General features: G+C 41.0%; 1 protein-coding gene across 4 annotated transcripts; it reads right to left on the bottom strand.

Annotated features, from left to right (window-relative positions):
* Positions 1-2,481: 2,481 nt before the first annotated feature.
* On the bottom strand, positions 2,482-16,043 carry CHRNB4 (cholinergic receptor nicotinic beta 4 subunit). 4 transcript variants are annotated; one of them, XM_083850841.1, is made up of 7 exons: positions 15,089-16,043; positions 10,593-10,650; positions 10,243-10,348; positions 9,601-9,645; positions 9,365-9,474; positions 5,329-6,301; positions 2,482-3,280 (listed from the first exon to the last, which is right to left on the bottom strand). In XM_083850841.1, exons 1-7 carry the CDS (start codon positions 15,141-15,143, stop codon positions 3,140-3,142), a joined length of 1,488 nt encoding a protein of 495 aa, XP_083706967.1. In that variant the 5' UTR covers positions 15,144-16,043; the 3' UTR covers positions 2,482-3,139. The 4 variants fall into 4 exon arrangements, with proteins under 4 accessions (XP_083706967.1, XP_083706968.1, XP_083706970.1 ...); XM_083850842.1 differs by lacking the exon at positions 10,243-10,348 and having other exon boundaries at positions 10,505-10,650; positions 15,089-16,039; XM_083850844.1 differs by lacking the exon at positions 15,089-16,043 and having other exon boundaries at positions 10,505-10,628.
* Between the last annotated feature and the right edge of the window lie 2,922 nt (positions 16,044-18,965).

Raw genomic sequence — 18,965 nt, 5'->3', positions numbered from 1 at the left:
AAAACCCTGTGATTCTTGGACAAGTTAATCTGGGATGGTTTATGTCTTACGTAGGCAGAGCTGCCGAGAGTTAGGCAAAAATAGCATTTACCAATTTGAAACCACAGTTTTAAGAGGTCAAAATTTTGTGAAATTTTAGCAATTGGTAAAATTTTCCATTCTGAAGTTTGCTATGGATGGAATTACTTCTGAAAATTTGACAAAAATGCCAAAGTGGTTTCTGAGAACATAACTTGAGAAAAGCATATTGCTTTACTCGTGATTAAAAAGGAGTAAGGCAGCCATGGTACATGGAAAGCCCCAGAGCCCACCATATCCTGAACGAGGAGCTCGAGCCCTGAAGGGATCTTCCCGGGGCCAGGGGTGTGCCTTCTGAAAGCCCTTTCTGGGTTTGTCCAGTCGAGGCCTGGATTTGCCTGAGCTCTGTGGTGGCTGCTAGCTGAGCTGCCAGATCCTTTCGGAAGCTCTCGGCTGCGCCAGGGGTAATGGAGGTGAAGGCTGTAGGTACAGAGCCAAGCATTACCCGTCGCTGCTGCTCATAGGATCAGACAAAGTGAGACAGGAGCACTGGGGGCCTCGTTCAGATGCGTTCAGGCAGTGCGGGGTGGATGAGGCAAGAGGGTAATTATTGGTAGGAGACTGATAGAGGATGTGAGAGCCAGACGGAGCCGGAGTGCTGTTGGAGGGGGAGAAAAGGAGCGCAGAGGGGTCTCTCAGCATTTGCCTACTGGTGGGCTGCGGGGTCCAAGGACCACTAGCTGCAGCCTCGCTTGCTTGGATGGATGAGTCCCTCTCCCTCCTGCCCTGCAGGTGGGTGCAGTGATTGGAGACAGTGTTCAAGTCTGCTCGTCTGTGCTGCCCCTTCCAGACTGGCTGTTCAGGGTTGTTGTGGGATTAAAAGGGGCTTCACCTTTACACTGTGCAGCACCAGCAGCTGCTCTGGCTTCCCTCTGGCTTCTCTGTAAGCAGAAAAGGCTGTGTAGCAGCTGTGACAGTGTGCGCACATGTGCTTGCGGTGTTCCGTGCCACGGCAGCTTCTGGAGTATAACCTAACATGGGGGAGTGCCTCTCTGCAGGGCACAGGCTCCCCGCTGCTCCCTTGGGGCTGCGTGTGCTCCATCTCATCTCACTGCTGTGAGCAGTCTCACAGTTGCCTGCAGCTAAATAGCTCTGCTATTCGGGTTTAAGAGGGAGAAGACATTTAAGAGGGAGAAGGCGTGAGGAAGGTTTGATCCCTTCCAACTCTACACCACCCACCAGGCACCATGGGAAATTCCCGGAACAGTTAATGTTTGGGGGGGGGGGGACCAGAGCATTGGCACCCTCTGGGAGAGGAGGATGAGGCAGCTCTGGTGGTCACAGGGCACACCAGCACTAATAGGGCCGTCCCACAGGCCTCCTTCACCCTCCTGCCCTGTCCTTCAGGGCACAGCTTGAGGACACAGCCTAAGTGGACTGGAAGGGGGGATGACAGTATTACAGCCTTTCCTTCTTCTAGCCTACGGCCTGGGAGAGATGATGCTGCTGCTCACGGAGCCTTCCCCACCCCACTTCAGTTGCTTTTTCAGTGCATCTTTCTTAAGGTGCTGTGTTGCAGTGCTCAGGCCCCTGGGGAAGGACACCCCTTCAAGCACTCCAGTTGCAGGTGGTGGCACTGGGAGCAATGGGGCTGCAGCGGGGGGCAGGGGTGGCAGCAGTGCTGGGAGTGTTCAGCACAAGGGCTAGGAGCGAACGCAGGGGTCAGCAAATGTCCTGGATTATCTCTGAACAGTTGGAAAGGCTTCTGTGTGACTGGTTTGGCACGTTGAAATGTGCAGTTGTCTGTAGCTGCTAGGGAACAGTGATCTAGGTAGGGATGTCACTTAGTTCTGATGAGGGCAAATAAACCAGAGGTGTCTTCAACGGCAGCTTGCTGAATAATACACGTTTAACTATCTGCTAATCCTCCCCTGGGACAGGTCGGCCTCAGGTCCCTTTCAGAAGAACTAGTAGGTTTTAACAGTTTGTTCACCAGTCACTAGTTGTACCTATCAGTGGTGGTGAAATTGTTCTGTGTCCTGACAGCGTCCCTAGCAAAAGCTGAGGTTGGTTTAGCTTGAATCAGCGGCCCACTTCTCTTTGTGGAGGTTACGAGCTGGCTGGGACAAAGTTTGGTGAGATTGTCCTGTGGTGGGAGTCTTAGGCCCTGATCTGCCCTTTGCTGAAGGCTTAAAGACTGTACGTGTGTTAGCTAATGATAGCTTTCATAGCTAATTTGTTGAGGGTGGTATTTAAACCTGCGTTAACATCTCCTCAGCAAAACGCACAGGTATGTTTGTTCTCAGGTGTCTAGCCTCATTCCAGCCACCTTTCACGGTTGTTGTGTCCTCTAGATGCTTTCCTGGACTTTCTTTCAGCCTTTAGATTCGTGAAAGCATATGTAAACCCTACTTACACGAGCTGTTAAACTTGCAGGAACATTTCAGGACTAAATCTGTATAAAGGAGAAATTTTACATTTTATTTATATTTCATCATTGAACAGAGCATATAAACGTTTGTTAACGATATGTTAATTTGGCCTCTGCTGATTGATCTAGTAGCAGAGATGGCAAGGTGAGAAACCTGTTAGTGGTTACCTCAGAGGTATGGCTCTGTTTCTCTGTTCAGTCTTAAATATCACACTCAAAGCAGCTAAACAGTGATTCCACCTGTCGAGCTCTATATAAATCAGACACAAATAGTTTTGATGCATTTGAAAGAACTAAATACCTTCCTTGAAGTATGGAGAGTGCAGTATTCTAAGGAAAGAAAATGGCTTTCCTGAAGCAATGTATATAAAATACCTTTTAATAAATAATCCTTGTGAGCCAAGCTGGCATATTGTACAGTAAATGCCTTTCTCTGTAATGTTCAGACGTCAAACAATTGACAAAAGGGCCAAGATACCACCAGAAGTACTGAACTTGTTGGAAAAAAAGAAATGTTTTTGGATTTTTTCCTATCACAATAATCTAGCAAGTCAAGTTCTACTTTCCACATCCCTACCATAAATCTGATGTGAGAGCAACTCAGCTGACATCAGTCCGGGTTTAACAGAGGGGAAACAGAGCAAAAAGAGACCCAGCATCTATGTAGGCACTGACAGTTTTAAATGACAACTAAGGGTTCACGGCAGCAATGTGGTTTTGAAAAAGTGGCTGCAGAAATAATCCAACAGTCCCGAGGACACAAACAAGGACGAATATCCAGAGAAACAGCCTGTCCACTACCATGGCAACATACTTCCAATCTTCAATGACCTGAAAAAAAAGCCAATTAAAGGTATTAGCAATTTGTCATATTCTTTTGCTTTTCCTCTTGCTGATGCAGAGTCTTTGATTATGAAAACAAAAGGAAATAAATCTCAAGGTTCAGGGAATAAAATCACTTTAGACTTGGGAAGGATTCTTTCTCCTGCAACCGTTCTGAGCAGTGGAGAAAAATACTGTAAATTTATCTAAGATGTCTTTGGTGCGTCAGTGCCTGGTGTCAGTCCGGAAGGACCCACACTACAATCCAATTAAGGAATTTTTTCTTTAATTTTAGTTTGCAGATGCTATTAATCTCAGTGGACAAATACAAACAGTATTTACTGCTGTTAAACAAGGTTAGCTTCTGAGTTCTTCTCTTATCAGCAGTCTTCTTAATCAAGGGTTTTAATGTGTATTAGTACTGTTGTTTTTATTAAAATCCCTTTGGCCTTGCATGTGTTGAAACACAATGTGAGCCTTAGTTTCTGTTCTCAACCTGAAGTGACTTTGAGGCTATTATTGTAAAAGATGAATACATCAATCTTCATTTGCATCTCGTCTGTCATTGATTCTAGTTACACGTGGGACATCATCACCTCAGTGACTTTACCATACTCGTCAGTTATCTCACGTCTTACATTAGAACATTATATAGATTTCTTTCAGCGCACCCTTCTAATTTCCACTGCTGCTAATGGGAATTGTGCACTTCTGAAAAGAGGCTGTAGGAAATGTACATGAGCGGTTGTTATCAGAGCGTGGTAATGAAGATAGCAGAAATTAAGTTTATGAATCCAGAAAACAATGATACGTAGTATCAGAAGACCCTGTGTAAAAAGCATTCAGTTCATTTTTAATGCATGAAATATCCTCAGAAATTGTTCTTAGTCTCTAGTGGAGGCTCTGTAGATCCTTTAATATGCAACGTATTCTTGCATGAGTTTCTGAGCTATTAGAATATTTTTTTCCTGCTCTGTAAAGCGTGCTTCTGTTCAGTCAGTTCCAATATGTATAGGCTCATGTCTAACATTAACTTCTGATCTTCTTTATTTATATTGACAGTAATTTCAGTTAATAGAAAACATGAACTACTCAGCAGCATATTCCTCAAGGGACTTCTGCAATATCAGAAGCCAGACTATAACATTATTTAGTCTGCTGGGCTGAAGGAGGGAGAGTGCAGCAGGAATAGAGAACCTGGAGTCTGAGTGGGATCTGGGACTGAGCGGGGTCACAGAGAGGATGCCCGACAGTTTTTCCTAACGGTGGTCTAAACAAATCCGAACCACTTGAGTTTTTCCAAGCGTTATGTGCAGTGTATTTATATCAGCTTCAGTGTGCTAGCTAGTTACACATGAGTAGGGTATGTGAACAGGACACCAGCAACACTTGAATCCTGTACTTCTCATAGCTGATAACAAGTATAACTTAACTCAAATGGAAGAAGTAACATCTCTGCTGGCATTAGGGTTTTGATTCTACCCACTGTATTTGCCATAACAGAGCAACATAATGTCTTGCTCAGTTACGGACAGAGATCTTAGGACGAAGAAGGTGTCTGCAAGTTGTTTTCCCAATTTTACTAAATCCTTCTTCTGTGCGTACTTAGGTAAATTAAAGCTTGAGCTGCAGGTACGTTGTTTCTGGTTAACATGGGCTGATCATGTTAAAGTCTTTCTGAATACATTGGGGAAATATATTCTTAAATGGCATTCTCCCAGACCTGGAACTCAGTATTTGTTTTCCCCCTGCCAGACATTACTTGAATGTCACAATGCAGCTTTTTTGAGGATGTTTTCTGATTTACTGGGTAACCACCATTCTCTTTTTTTTAGAAACATCCAAGTTACTTTCTAGGAAAGCATTGGCTTTACCAAATTACTATTCATTAAGTTGTTTTAATGGCAAACGTTATTTCATCTGACAACCTATGGCTAGAATCTCTAAAATCTTCAAGCTAGCTAGGGAATTCAAATCTCCTTTCTGAAGAACAGCATGCTACAGAGGACAAGGGATGAAGTTTGGAAAGACCAGGATGATTTCTCATTTTTACTTACGCTTTGGTCATTGTCATCACTTTTCATGTGCTCTGCTATAAAACTGACTCCATCAATTGCTTCTTGGACTTCAGGAGAAAATTTCATGCCTGTTCTTAACCTGAAATCTTGATGGTTGCTGACATTGTCAAGAGTCTCAGTGATTTTCATATCATATTTTTTGGCAGAAGTTGTGTTCACAAAGTAAGTAGAGTTCTTGTACAAGACGGATGGGTCCATGGAAAGATTCTCTGCTCTCATCTTTTTGCAGTTGCACAGCTTTTGCCGTGGAGAATTATTTTCTGGACGCTTCATGAACAGATAGGCTGGGAGTCTTTCAAGGAAAACCAGCTTTACCCAAGGAGGCATAGTGTGAGTGCTTGGAGATCTGTGGTGGACGTTGAGTACGCAGACACTGGTAACTATTGAGAAGGTCACTAGTACCATTGTAAACATGAGATACTTCCCGATCAGCGGAACATCCAGAGATGTTGGAGGGACAATTTTGGAGATCAGCAGTAAGAACACAGTCAAGGCAAGCAACACAGATATGCATAAGGTCATTTTTTCACCACAGTCTGAAGGCAAGTAGAACACCAGGATGGCTAAGGAAGTAATTAGCACACAGGGAATGATAAGATTGATGGTATAGAAAAGAGGTTTCCTTTTAATAATGAAGTCATATGTCACATCGACATAATTGGGATCCAAAGGATTTACAGTCCGTCTTCCTGGGAGTGCTACAATGTCCCATTCTCCACTGGGTGTGAAGTCGTCCATGCTTGCCATGGAAGTTTTTAGTACCATATCAATTTCTGTATGATCATATGTCCAAGACCGGAACTTTAAGGTGCAGTTTTGTTGATCAAATGGGAAATGCTTAACCTCGATCTTGCAGGCACTCTTGTAAATGGCTGGAGGCAACCAGCGAATGCTTCCATTATTCTGTACGATTACATTTGTGTACAGTGAAACTTCGTATGTGCCATCGGCACTAATGAAACAAGGGAGAAGAAAAAGGAGAGAAGACCATCAAACATTAAAAGGAAAAACAATTCAAAACAGAAAAACTCGCATTCTTTGTCTTGTGGGCCTCAGTTGTTGCTAGAATTAAAGCTTAGGAAGATTTCAGTTTTGAAATCTATGTTGTAGGCAGCTATAATTTGATAGCTGCATTTCTCCCAGTTAGAAAACTGATATTTTGTCCAATGCTTACAGAAAATTATTTTCATAAAATGGTTATTAAATAATAAACTTGCATGTCCATTTTGTCCAAAGAACTGGAAGTACTTTTAAATATTTTTTACAGTAATTAGGGCTTACTACATCTTTGAAGGCTGAGTAAAAATGAGATCATCCAGCAAGAAAACAGAGGTACCTTTGGTCTGGAACACAGCCACTGTTAAGAGCACACAACAACACTCCTAAATGACTTAGACAAGGAAATAAGGATGTGCAGTGCTAGTTAGAAATGCAGGGAGAGTGCAGGCAGAGGAAATGTAATTATGTAGTTTATAATTGATTGGCTTGTTCCAGTTAATGCTTACATATTACAAAACCAGGCCAGACAAGCCACAGGGTTCTTAATGCCCACAAATGATCTTGGCTTTGTATCTCCTCCAAATGCTGAACTTCCACCAGGAGAGTCTCCTGTGTTATGATGGGTCCTTTAATTCAGGGAGAGGATCATTATCAGTCAGTAGTCAGTACGGTTTCTTTCCCAGTGTTTCTGGGCAAACAACATGGGATTGTTTATCCTATGAAGTATCCTGAGGCAGAAATGTGGTCAATTGTGAGAAATTTGATTGAAATCTAGTGTTTTTTAGTGTATTCACAGCATCTTTTCAAGCATGCTATGCAACGCCTTTCAAACTCAGCCAGTCCTGCTACCCAAGGAAATTGTAACAGTAGGGAGGAGGAACTTTCAGTGACTCTTTATTGACGGAAGAGGAAACTCAATTGCTTTTATTAAAAGTGGGTTAGACACTTGTTAGGCTGCAAAAATGAGTCTAGACTAGATACATCCCATTTCCTTTTGGATAAACATCTACATTTGTAAAGAAGCGCATACAATTTAGAGACAATATGTTATCTGCAAAACTAAAATACCAAATTCAAGGTGTAAAGAAAGGAGGTTCAACTGACTGTGATTAAATAGCACCCTTTTACTCCAATGGGAAATTTGCTCCTTGGGAGTTAATAAGAAAGTCTAGTGAATCACCTGTCTGTTGACAAGTCATAAAAATAGAGCTATTTCAGTGCTAAGGTTGATTTTTCTGAGCAAAAAATTGCCGCAAGCATCCAAGGCTTGGCAAATGTATAGCTGCTCTCCAGATTGGTTACACTTGGCGATGCAAAGACGTCCTGGAGCCTAGCACTGCTGAGCTGAGACCCGTGCAGCTAATTCATGTAGGCAGTGAAACAAGTGCAGAAGTGAGAGGCTACAGTGTGTAAGGGTCTTTAGTTGGTTGCCAGTCAATGAGTGTATATATATATATATATATATATATGTATATGTATTTTTAGTAAAGAAACTGTATCTTGTCTCTCATGTCTCTGTTTCCCTGAGTTAGGTTTACAGTTAAGCCATAATACTGCACAGACTTCTGGGCTGAGAATATGCAGGTGATTTTGCTTGCTGCCCCTGCCTGAGCTCGGAGACTGAGGCCAAGCTGCTGGTGCTGTGTCAGTGTCCTCCACAGCCCTCTGTGCAGCCTGCATTCGGGCAGAGCTGTGTGGTGCAGGAATGCTCGTCTGTTTTCCTTGTTAGGACCACCATGGACTGACTCCTGCCTACAAAACACTGCTCCAGCAGAAGAAAGTTACAGGGGGATTGGTCTTCTAAAACTTTAATTTCCTATTTAAAACCTAAAACTTTAATTTCAAGCTTTGTACTGATGTAAAAAAACAAAACAATATGGTGTGGCTAAAAGCTTGTTTCTGTACTTTACGAAGCCTTTAAAAAATGTTCCTTGCCCTTCTTACAATCCACTAAATGATACTATTTGGAGAATAAGGAAGAAAGAAGCCGGGGGCGGGGACACAATTTAGCAGAACAAGATTTGACGAGGCAGAGTACATCCTAATCCACTAGCTGAATTATTTTGTGACTAATACAATAGTTTTTAGTATTCAAATATTTTTCAAATCTGATTTCCAGTAGTAGGATTCCAGGGACTTAATTCAGTTATATATAAACTTCCTAGGTTTCCCATCTGTACATGTTAGTAAACCATCCTGTGTTCATGAATTCATTGGTCTTCAAAGTATCATGAAAGTGTATTATAAGTTTTGGTTATTGTGGTTTTTGTTTGTTTGTTTTCCAAAAAACTTGATATTATCTACTTCAAGGCTTTGCTAGAGACTTAAAAACAAAACAAAAAAAAATCAGCAGTTGTTTGTCTGAAAGAAAAATCGAACTATGTTCTAGCCCCAAGGTTTTATTTTTCTTACTACTGTGAAGCAGTGGGGTCAAATGTTGACAGATTTGTTATGTATTCTTATAATTGACTTTTGAATGCTTTATGAAAATAGAATATAATCTGGTTTTGAACATTAATATTAACTCATGGAGTTCTGTTGTCTGTGAGCTTGAAGCAGATTTATGTCCTATAGTCTGTGGTGGAAGGAGAGAAGAAGTAGGAGATAAAAATGTAGCACAGTGCCTAAGATGTCTGATAGACTTCCAGATGTCTTTGTTGAAACCTGGTCAGTGTGCAGCTGTGCTTGTACTTACAATTCATTCTTTCGAAGTACTCTAATCTGATAAAGACTTGCGTCTCAGTTGTGAGCCTTCTCATTGATCTTCTGGTGTTGTAACAACTCACGCTGCAGACTCGCCCCAGGTCTGCTAGAATCTGTCTGCCTAGAGCCCCGATTTTGCTGAAATGATCTTTAAGGCCAGTACCTCAGTCAGATGTACTTGATACTGGCTAAAAGGTCTACCATTTAGTTTCAGACTTCCGTCAGACCTGTATCATTGGTTCTGATGCTTTTTTCTCAATACGTGGTTAACATTTTGTTCACTGTCTGTATAAATTAGGGATGTTTTACTTACTTATTGTAAAGCACAATGTCTGGCAGCCAGATGTGTTTTGCAGGTATTCTCAGCGTATTTATTCCTTCATAGTCAGAGGGCTTCCAAGCCAAACGATAATCAATCCACTCCTAGGAGAAGAATTATACATTAGCGATGGGAGTATCCAGACCAGCACAAACAAAACAATCACTGTGATGTAGTGAAAGCAGTGCTGTTTGTGGTTTGCAAGATCGTGCCTTTGTGGATTTTGTTACCTGGTTCAGCCAGACATTTGTAGTCATGATCTGCTCCCGTTCATTCTGCAGGGGAAGAGACAGAGAAAAGCTGTCCTCTGAAATGTTCCATTTTATTGCAGTAATGAGATTTATTCTTTCTGGGCTTTCAAGGATATTTCCAACTGTACAGAATGATTTTGCACGGTGTATTTCAAAACAGGCAGTTCTCTGCTGGTAGATGCCCGGCTTTGTGCACATACTGATAATGTATAGTAACCCCACAAGCAGGTAGCTCCAAGTGGCTTTTAACAAGGACAGTTGTGACTGGTGTGTATGCCACTCCTTGGGAACAATTTCTCCCTTGCAAGCTGTTTTTTTTCCCCTGTGGATCTGATTTGAAACAGGAGGCAAACTTTGTCCACCAAAAAGCTCTAGAAGAATTTGTGTAGGGTTAATGTAAGGTTTGCCATGTAAGCTGTTATCTAGGAGGTTCATCTTCATGGAACTAGTAGGAGTTTCTACCAGAAGACCTTATAGCGGTCTTTCAGTACCAAAGGGGGCCTACAAGAAATCTGGAAAGGGAATGATTTGTCAGGGAGTCCAGCGACAGCCCAAGGAGTAATGGCAAGCAGTGACATTATGTGCACAGCCCAGGAGAGATCCTGACCTGGTGTAACTTACTGCAGCCTTACTGAATCCGGAGAAAGATCTTGATTTTTGATCAGTGGGATTGTATTGGATGAAGATCTGGCTGCTGTCCTTAGGCATAGATTGTTGTAGCTGCATTCTGAAATAAAACCTGCAAATTGCACATATGAGCCCTGCCTACTACATGTTATGCAAAGTAGAAAATAGCGGGGACAGAGTAACACCAATCTAGCTTTTACTTAGAGTGCCGTGTACATAGTCATGAACTAAAAGGCATAGCTTAATTTGAGCTTACCACACTGATGAGCTGTGCCAAGGAAACCTGCAGTTCTATAGATACCAACTGGGACGAGTTGACAGCTGGGCGAATTAACTTATTGTACCTGTCAGGACTCAGTAGGTGGTTCATTAGCTTTTCTTCAGCATCTGCTGCGGTGCTTCCTGTAAAACATCACATAACAGGGTTACGGAAGGGACACCAAGTGGCATGATGCAGAGATCACGGAATTCCTGTGCGTCGGATCATCTTCATGAAGTAATGAGGGATTTTGATTTTCTAAAGACCATTGTTTTGCAGGAGCAGAAGGATACGGTGCTTGCACCAGTATCTGTTCTGCTGAAACCAACTGTCTTTCACAGAGCATAGATCAAAAGCAGATAATTCAGGGCCCTATGTTGTTTTTTTTTTCCCCACAGTAAAATGCAAAGCTCAGATTGATAGGTACTTTTGGGAGTGCGTTCAGAAACTAGGAGGAAACCCACCTTCTTAATAACACAGGAAGAATGTTTCAAAGATCTAAATGGAGGGAGTCTGGGTGTGACTTTTCATTGTCACAGGAGACAAGGAAAGAGTTGCAGGCACAAGTATAAATTGGAAGACTCTGATCTGCGTAGGGAAAACCAGAGGATGAGCTGCAGGAGTCATAGGGTATTTTTAAGGAATGGGAGCTCTTTGGTAGCCAGTGATGTTTCTGTTTCAGAATAATTTTATATGAAATCCAGAGGCACTAATATAAGCCTTACTTTAAGTGTAAAACGAAACCTGCTTTATGGACTAGCACAAATGCTTTAAATCTTAGACAGCTAAAGCTGGAGTCCAGTAACTGCAAAATACAGTATCTGCAGGCTGCTGTCAAACAAGCCTGAACATTCCCTGTGGAGCAGGGTGGCTTATTGCACAGCTCAAGAGGTGACTGGGTCCCATGTTCTCGTGTTTGCTTTTTTATGGCATGGTAGTGGACTTTTCAAACCAGTGTTGACCATGGAATAATACTGATGACGAAGGTCCTGGTAACAACCTGCCAGCAGTATTGTCCCTTTGCAGGAGAGAGATTCTGCTGTATGTAGAGTAATTCTGTGTTGTGTGATACACCTGACAGCGATGGACACAGGCATTAATGAAAACAGATTCTAGTCCAGTGAATAGTATGATTCTTCCGTAGGAAAGGGCACCTAACAACCCTTGAAATTGCAGAAATTAAAAGCGTGTCTCTACAGCATATTTGCTTCCATGTGAACTGGGCTGTAAGTTGCTAGAGGGAACAAATCTCTCTTGAAACTTGGTAATTTTGAATTACACTCAGATATAAAAATACCATAAGAACTTGTTTCTGATCCAGTATGAAAGTGGGGAGACATGGAAGAAAATTTAATCAAACAGATCTTTCATATCTAAGAACAGCTTTTACTCAAGCTGTGGGGAAAGGATGAGATAAACAGCAGGCATGCTTTAATTCTCTTAAAAGGCGTATGTGCTACGTCGTTGGTAGCACAGATTTTGTCACACGTCCTTAACTGTAACAGTGTCCTCTAGAACAGGTTTCTCAAGTACATCCCAAGCCATTTGGGAAAATATCTGTGTTTATTGGGTTGGTTTATTTTGTGATTCACACTTGCTTTGTACTCCTGCACAAGTCATTATGAAAACCTTAGTACGATGTGATATTTTAATGTTATATTCATCCCCAATGTAAGCCTGCCTAATCAAAGGCTTATCAAGCTAAAGCTATGTTGATCCTTGCTAAGCTCCAGATTCTGTTTTTTTTTCTTTTGTATTGCAATTAAGATGGAGCTGAGGTTTATACTGTGTAGAAAATGGGGCTTCGTTCCAGGAATGGATTGTTTTGTGTTTACAGGGATAGCTGAAAAGCCTCATGGTAGCTGAAGAGATAATCTTGATTAGTTATTTTTATTTTATTTTATTTTTAATTTTTAAGCAAATACTTGTGCTGCTTCTGCATATATAAGTGACATAAGCTGACTGCTATAATTCAAATATAAATAAATTGTCATTTGGTTTGTTTCATATAGTGGTTGCTGAATGTTGCTAGCAAAGAGTGAATTCTTGTTTGAATTGTTAAGTATGTTTTCACTGTGTTCCCATCTTTCTGTATTTATTCTAGTGTATGGAGTGTTTGCCTAAGCAGTGAGAAAAGTGAAAACTGCAGAATATTTACAGAAATCTAATTCTGAAGTTACAGTAATCACTGCTTGTTCTCTGAAACCTGATTTGGGAAGTCATGGTCATCTGGTCTGCAAATCACAACATACTGGGTCTCCATGTCTGATGAGAACAGCTCAGATTGCCAAGTACTGACTCTGTCAATAAACTTTATGCAACTGAATGACTGCCATGACTTAATTATAAAAACAGTCTGTTAAATAATGAACCCCTTTGAGATACTGTTCTCTGTTCTTAGGGAAGGGGTTCCTATAATGAAGAATTATTAACAAAATTGTCATGCCATCCCAACCCTTAAAGAACTTAATCATCAAAAATTAAGGTCAGAGAGGCTACTCTACCTCACTTAGCTGCCTGTATCACATGCCACTAGATGTCAGCAGTGCCCTGCCTTAAAGGTTGCCAGGACTAATCTGTCTGTAAATAAAGTGTAAAAATGAGTGGCTCTTGAATAATTTTTATAATCTACTTTCCATTACCAATCTTATAATAACCAGATGGCACCTAGTGAAAACAAAATTGCCAGGCATTCAAGTTTGTCCTTATATGCATTTCATGATGTCAGTGGTTGCGCATTTGAAAACTCCTGTCTTTCTCCTCAGAGTTGGAAGAAATGCAAGTGCACTTTTTTCCCTCACAAACTCTTTTTTTCCAAATAGCAGTCGTCACCACAAATGCTGCAGAGAGTAAAACTCTTGCTTTTAGAGAAATGATTTTAACAATAATGATGAAGCAGCCCTTATTTGGGGGTAAAGTGTATTTGTGTACTGAAAGTAGTAATAGGGAAAACACATTGGGATGGATCCTGAGCTAGGGAAATTTTCATAGCTTCACTGAACATGCTACACATCTCCTCCATGACAAGGAAAGCAGATTACACCGTAACTTGCAGCACAGATTCTGCAATAAGTTTGTATTCTTTGCGTAGGGGTATTACCATTAAAAACAAATTGCTTTAGGATGCTTTCCATTTCATAGTAGAAGAAACAAAACCAGACTTGATTCACTACTCTGTGCAAACTTTCCTTTCTACATGGTCTAAGTTAAATATAAAAAATGAAATAACTCCTCAGCCTGTGCTGTATTGCTTATTTTCAGTGTAGTGACAAATACATTGGCATGATTTCCACAGAACAGAATAAGGAGCAGTGTCGACAAATACAGGCAAGTGCACTGTTATCACTGTCTAAATTGTAGAATTTAACATAAGACATGCTTCCCCCATTTCCCTAACCAGTTATTTTAATAACTGTTGAAATAATAATAGTTTAGAAATAATATATTGCACAACCTATTTTCATTTTGGTCTTTCCTCTCTTGCAAATGGCTTATGTTGAAAATGGTGACATACCAAATTCCCACCTATAATTAGGAAAGAGCAAGTAGGATGCAGCAATAAGACAATCCTATTATCTTCTCTGAAATTACTTAGTGATGTTGTTACTTCTCAGTGTACTCCTGAGTAAAAAGATTTATATGGCGTCTTAGGACAATGCACACTACTTTGGAGTGATTATTGTTCCTAAGGAAGTAATAGTGAATTTACTGTATTTTAAAGGCTATTTTAACTTCTGCACTGCAATTAATGTGAACAAAAAGGAAATGCTGATAGATTCAAAAATGTGTAATCTAAAGTAGGCCCTCGCAGTTGTTACTAAGCAGGTGTTTTCTGAAGTTGGCTTTCAGTAACAGAAGAAACAAAACTGCAGGTTGACTAGGTACATATAGGAAAATGTGATTTTTGTCCCAGTTCACTTTCAGCCAGTTTCACTCCGAACAATTCAGTGGAGTCTCTCCGTGGGAAGATGCTCCCAAGGTAAATGCACTATTGTGTGCTGCTGTTGAGCTGTGCATGTTGGCTAAAACATAGGCAAGAAATCCTGACGGACTAAAGAAAATGTTCTTAATGTATGCTTATATTTTTAAATATATATTTATGTATTCCAATTGAAATTAAACATTAATTATGTACGAATCAAACAATTAGGAAATAAGAACTTTGCAAACACAAGCTCGAGTCAATAATTGTACAGAAGGGTGAGATCTCTTTCATTTATGCTTTATGTCTTGGTTCATTTTTTCTTTTTTCATTCTAAACGCAATACCTGCTTTTCCTGTCACAGATAATCCTGGGAGCATCTAAAGGAACATTCTTTACTGGTTATCAATGTCATCTCCTAGTGCTCTGTCATTTTATGTCCAACTTACTGCCTGTCCATATGCATCCTAGTGGATTTGCTGATACCGAATGAGCCAGAAACAACACTAAAACAATCAATTTCATGCGTCTTCGTAAAGTCTGCAGCCTACTGAGGTGGTAGTTACAAATGGTTTGAGAGCTTATATCACCGTCCTATCTTGTAGCCCTGAAAGCTAACACTGTTCTGCAAACTGTATCTGAAAGAAAAGATCACTTACCGTTAAAATAATAGGAGCCCACTACAAAGAGAAAGAGGGTGTATGTATTCCTCATGGCAATAAAAAGAAGAGCTGGATTACTGTTCTTCAATTAAGACAGCTGGCAGTAGGCTCTGTTGTCAGGGTTGCACAAGGAAGAGATGTAAAAGCAAACCTGAATCTTGGAGGTATTAAATCCCTGGAAAGAGACAGACAGTAGGACCTGGCAGAAGCATTCTGCAAAGTGGAGTTTTCATAAGCATAGTGGTCCCTCCCCCTTTGCAGCTGTTTAAAGAGCTTTGTGGAGAGGAAAAGCACATAAGAAGAGGAACATAATGTGATAATGTTGACTAAGAGGAAATGAAAGAGCAAGCTAGGGAACATGATCTGCAAAACACAACTGCTTAATTCATGCTACTAGATAACATTTAGAAGGATTTCTGGTTAATAAATGCAGTGGGTGGGAATAGCTATGTGGGAAGAGCTGGATATAACTTTGTGCCATAAGACCTGTTAGTAAAAGTCATGTCAATTAATTACAGCCCTAGCAGAGGCTTATCTTCTGTGTCGAGAGAAACAGTCCATTGCCTGTTTCCAGCCCTCTTCGACTCCAAGGCCTGCACATGTGATCTCTATAAAATAGACCTCTAAAAGGCTTTTGGGAGCAGCTGGAGAGGAAGGGGGAATTTGCTGTCATTAGCATTTGACAGTATTTGTAGAAGAAAGCAAATGCAGCTTGGTGAGAAATAGCCAATAGCCATAAAGACATTCCAGAGCAGTGTTAGAGGAATTTTATGGAAGTTATCATTTATAGCTGAAGGGTTCAGCAGAGTATAGAGTATCATGTTTTGGGACTTGCCATGGGAAGAGGTATAGAAAGAAAGGATAAGAAGAGCTTAGGTGTCCTTTGGAAGCACTGTAGGACAGACTGAAGTTCCTGGTTAGAAAACATAAGTTGATCTTCTAGTTACTATTTTATCCCCATATTGAGATTCCTCTCTGCATATGATGGCCACAGGATGCAGTTCTGCGCTCGTTCCATCTCCCAGCAGTCTAACTCCCAGTGGAGGCATTCCTTATTTACCAGCATAACCCATGTATGTACCAGACCCTTAATCTTTACTTCTGCATCAAGCACAGTTACTGTCTAACTGGGGCTGTTTGGAGACAGGTAACTGCTGCTATTCTGGGGCAAGCTGTCTGTGTAGCAGTGAGCAATTCATTGCCTTCCCTTTAAGCACTGTAGCCACCACCTATTTTTTTTTTCCTCACTAAACAGACCAGCATGTTGTGGCTTTGTTGTCTTTAAAGGAGCTACCATTAAAGGTAGTACAATAAATAAATAAACTCTATTTTTTTTGTACTATCTACAATCTATGTTACATGTCTGAAGAGTAAATTGATTGGTTTGGGCTCATTTTTTTAGGGGAGGAGGATGGATTCAGTGAGGCAGATGGAAAAGCTCTCACTGCATGGACTTCTGTTTAGATAAAACAAGCTGTTATGAGTCAGCTTTGATGAAGTGGCTTGAACTGTTGCCTTTCCTTACTCTGAAAATTCAAGGTATGTCAACTATACCATATCCTCCACTGAGGCTTCCCAGCAGTTCTTTAAAAAGCTTTCAACCGTCCATCATGAGTAGGATGGCTGGTACCTTCTCACCTTTCTTCACCTGCAATCTCGAGTAATCTCCTTTAATGTAACACCCTCAGTTATAATCTCTTAAGCTTTATGGTATTTTGTTAATTGTTACTTTAAAAGATAATGATTAGGTCCAGCCTGGTGTCAGAGGTCCCTTGTGGTGGCTTCTGCATGTTAGTTGAAGTGTTTTTTATGCTTTCATCACTTCCTTTTCTCTCTTATTCTCTCTGTGTTTGCTGGAGTTGATTTACAGAGGAGGTTAGAATTCTACTTTCAAAATAGTGTGGAAATTGAGGGAGGAAAAGAATGGTTTCAGTGGGACAAACAGGAGAATAGTCACTGTGGGGACATCTGCTTGGATGAAAAAAGCCAGTGCAATCCAAGTGATTGCATATGAATGGACTAACTGCAATGAAAACATAATACTTCAAAAGCTGGAGGAAAGCAGAGAAAGCACATGTTGAAACTGAACTTTCCTACAGCAAATTGCTCTGTTTTAATAGTCACAAACTCTAGTAAGTATGTGCCAAGGAAAGCATTTATGCTGAGCCCTTCACTCCTAGCTCCTCACCATGGTGTGCTTCGCTTGTACCTCATCAAAGGCCTCTACCATCAGACTTTGCTACGCTCTTGTGCCCGCTGCTAAGCAATGTTGTACGGGAAATTGCTCTCAAGGAGCTGCGCCTTTAGTTGTTATGGGTATGGTTGAACAAAGTACCAGTCTGTTGGGGAAGAAAGACTGCATCTGTTTCTCTGTTTTTACTTTCTGATGTATGACCTATATATCCTCAAAGGCAAATCTTACATCTGCCAACCCGACCTCTGGGCTTCAGCAACAGTCACAGGAGTAACAGATGTATGCACCCTGAAGCCATTGCACTTGTACAGTCTACACTGCTTGATGCTTGAGAGTTGAATAGCAGCTCAAGGTATAACAAAACTGACTGGGACAGATTCACCAAAGTGGTGGGTGGTCACAGAGCCAGAGTCACAGATCGTTCACTGATTTTTGCTGCTGAAGCTGAAGATAGACAGGGAGAATGACCACAGCTGTGTTTCTTCTCTTTGGCCATATTCTTTCCTCTGCCATTCATGTCTGTTCATTCCTACCAACAGGTCACTGAAGGGCTTCCTTGATCACTTGTGCTATGCAATCCTTTTCCCTGGGGTGATATTATAGAATTCCACTTGTTCATTAAGTTGATATCCTGAAATGACAAGTCTTTTCATAGACATTAGCATATGCACTATTCTGGATTTGCATGTTAATACACTGTGCAAGCATGAGAATAGCATGGCAGAGAGCCATCCACTCAGGATTGTTCCTGGTGCTGCAATGCTTTGCATGTCTTACAGTCTTAAAGCTTTTAGGTACATGAGGAATATAAGATGGCCAAGTGCACAAGAAAACTGGCAGATCCTTTTCATGGATTTGTCACAGTGATTTGAAGTTTCCACTTGCATTAGGAAAGAACCAGTCAGAAATGCTGGAGCTTCCAAAGCAGAAGCAGCCTGGAGTGCAGTTGCTCACCTTAGTGAGGCAGGTACAGATAAGAGGGATATCACTGAAAAAATAAATGCTTCCAGGTGGAAAGCAAAAATTAGTTTCCAGCAGTTGTGATATTGAAATGAATTTCAGGGCTGAGCTCATGTCTAAACTGGATCAATAAGGGACTTCAGATCATCTTCTAAAATACTGGCCTTACAAAACACAGAAGACCATCTTTATGTTGTGCTTGCAGAATAGCTGTCACTTGCTGGATGAAAATTGCTACAGAAGATGTCAACTAATGGCAAACTTTGTTTTTCTAGCACCTTACATCGAAGTGAACTTCAGTGATACCTGTCAAGGTCTTGGCTCATCTCATCAACATCGAGGCATACTTGGCTTTCTGATCAGTTGAAAAATGAAACTTCTGATACGTGAGTTCTCCAAATAGCCATTGTGGCCCCCTGTAGTTAAAATCATAGTTTTGCCTAGTCAACACTTTTTAAACAAGCTCATTAGAACAGCCGTGTTGGGGTTAACATTCTCCCTTTTGGGAATATTTTTTTCGCTGCAAGCCTACTTACAGTTCCATTAGAGATGAGTGATACCAGAATCACACCAGATTGGTACCTGAGCCATTCTGGTTGCTGATGTTTTTGAGATAAGTTGTACTGCTGTAGCCTCACTGAAGAAGGTCACACGACAGCACTGGTAAGTCTGCAGAGCAAAACAAAACTGTGGCACTGTAGTTCCATTAACTGTCAGCTG

This window comes from Anser anser (assembly GCF_964211835.1).
Source record: "Anser anser genome assembly, chromosome: 10".
NCBI classification, from domain to species: domain Eukaryota; kingdom Metazoa; phylum Chordata; class Aves; order Anseriformes; family Anatidae; genus Anser; species Anser anser.
This window is presented reverse-complemented; position numbering and strand designations above follow the sequence as displayed.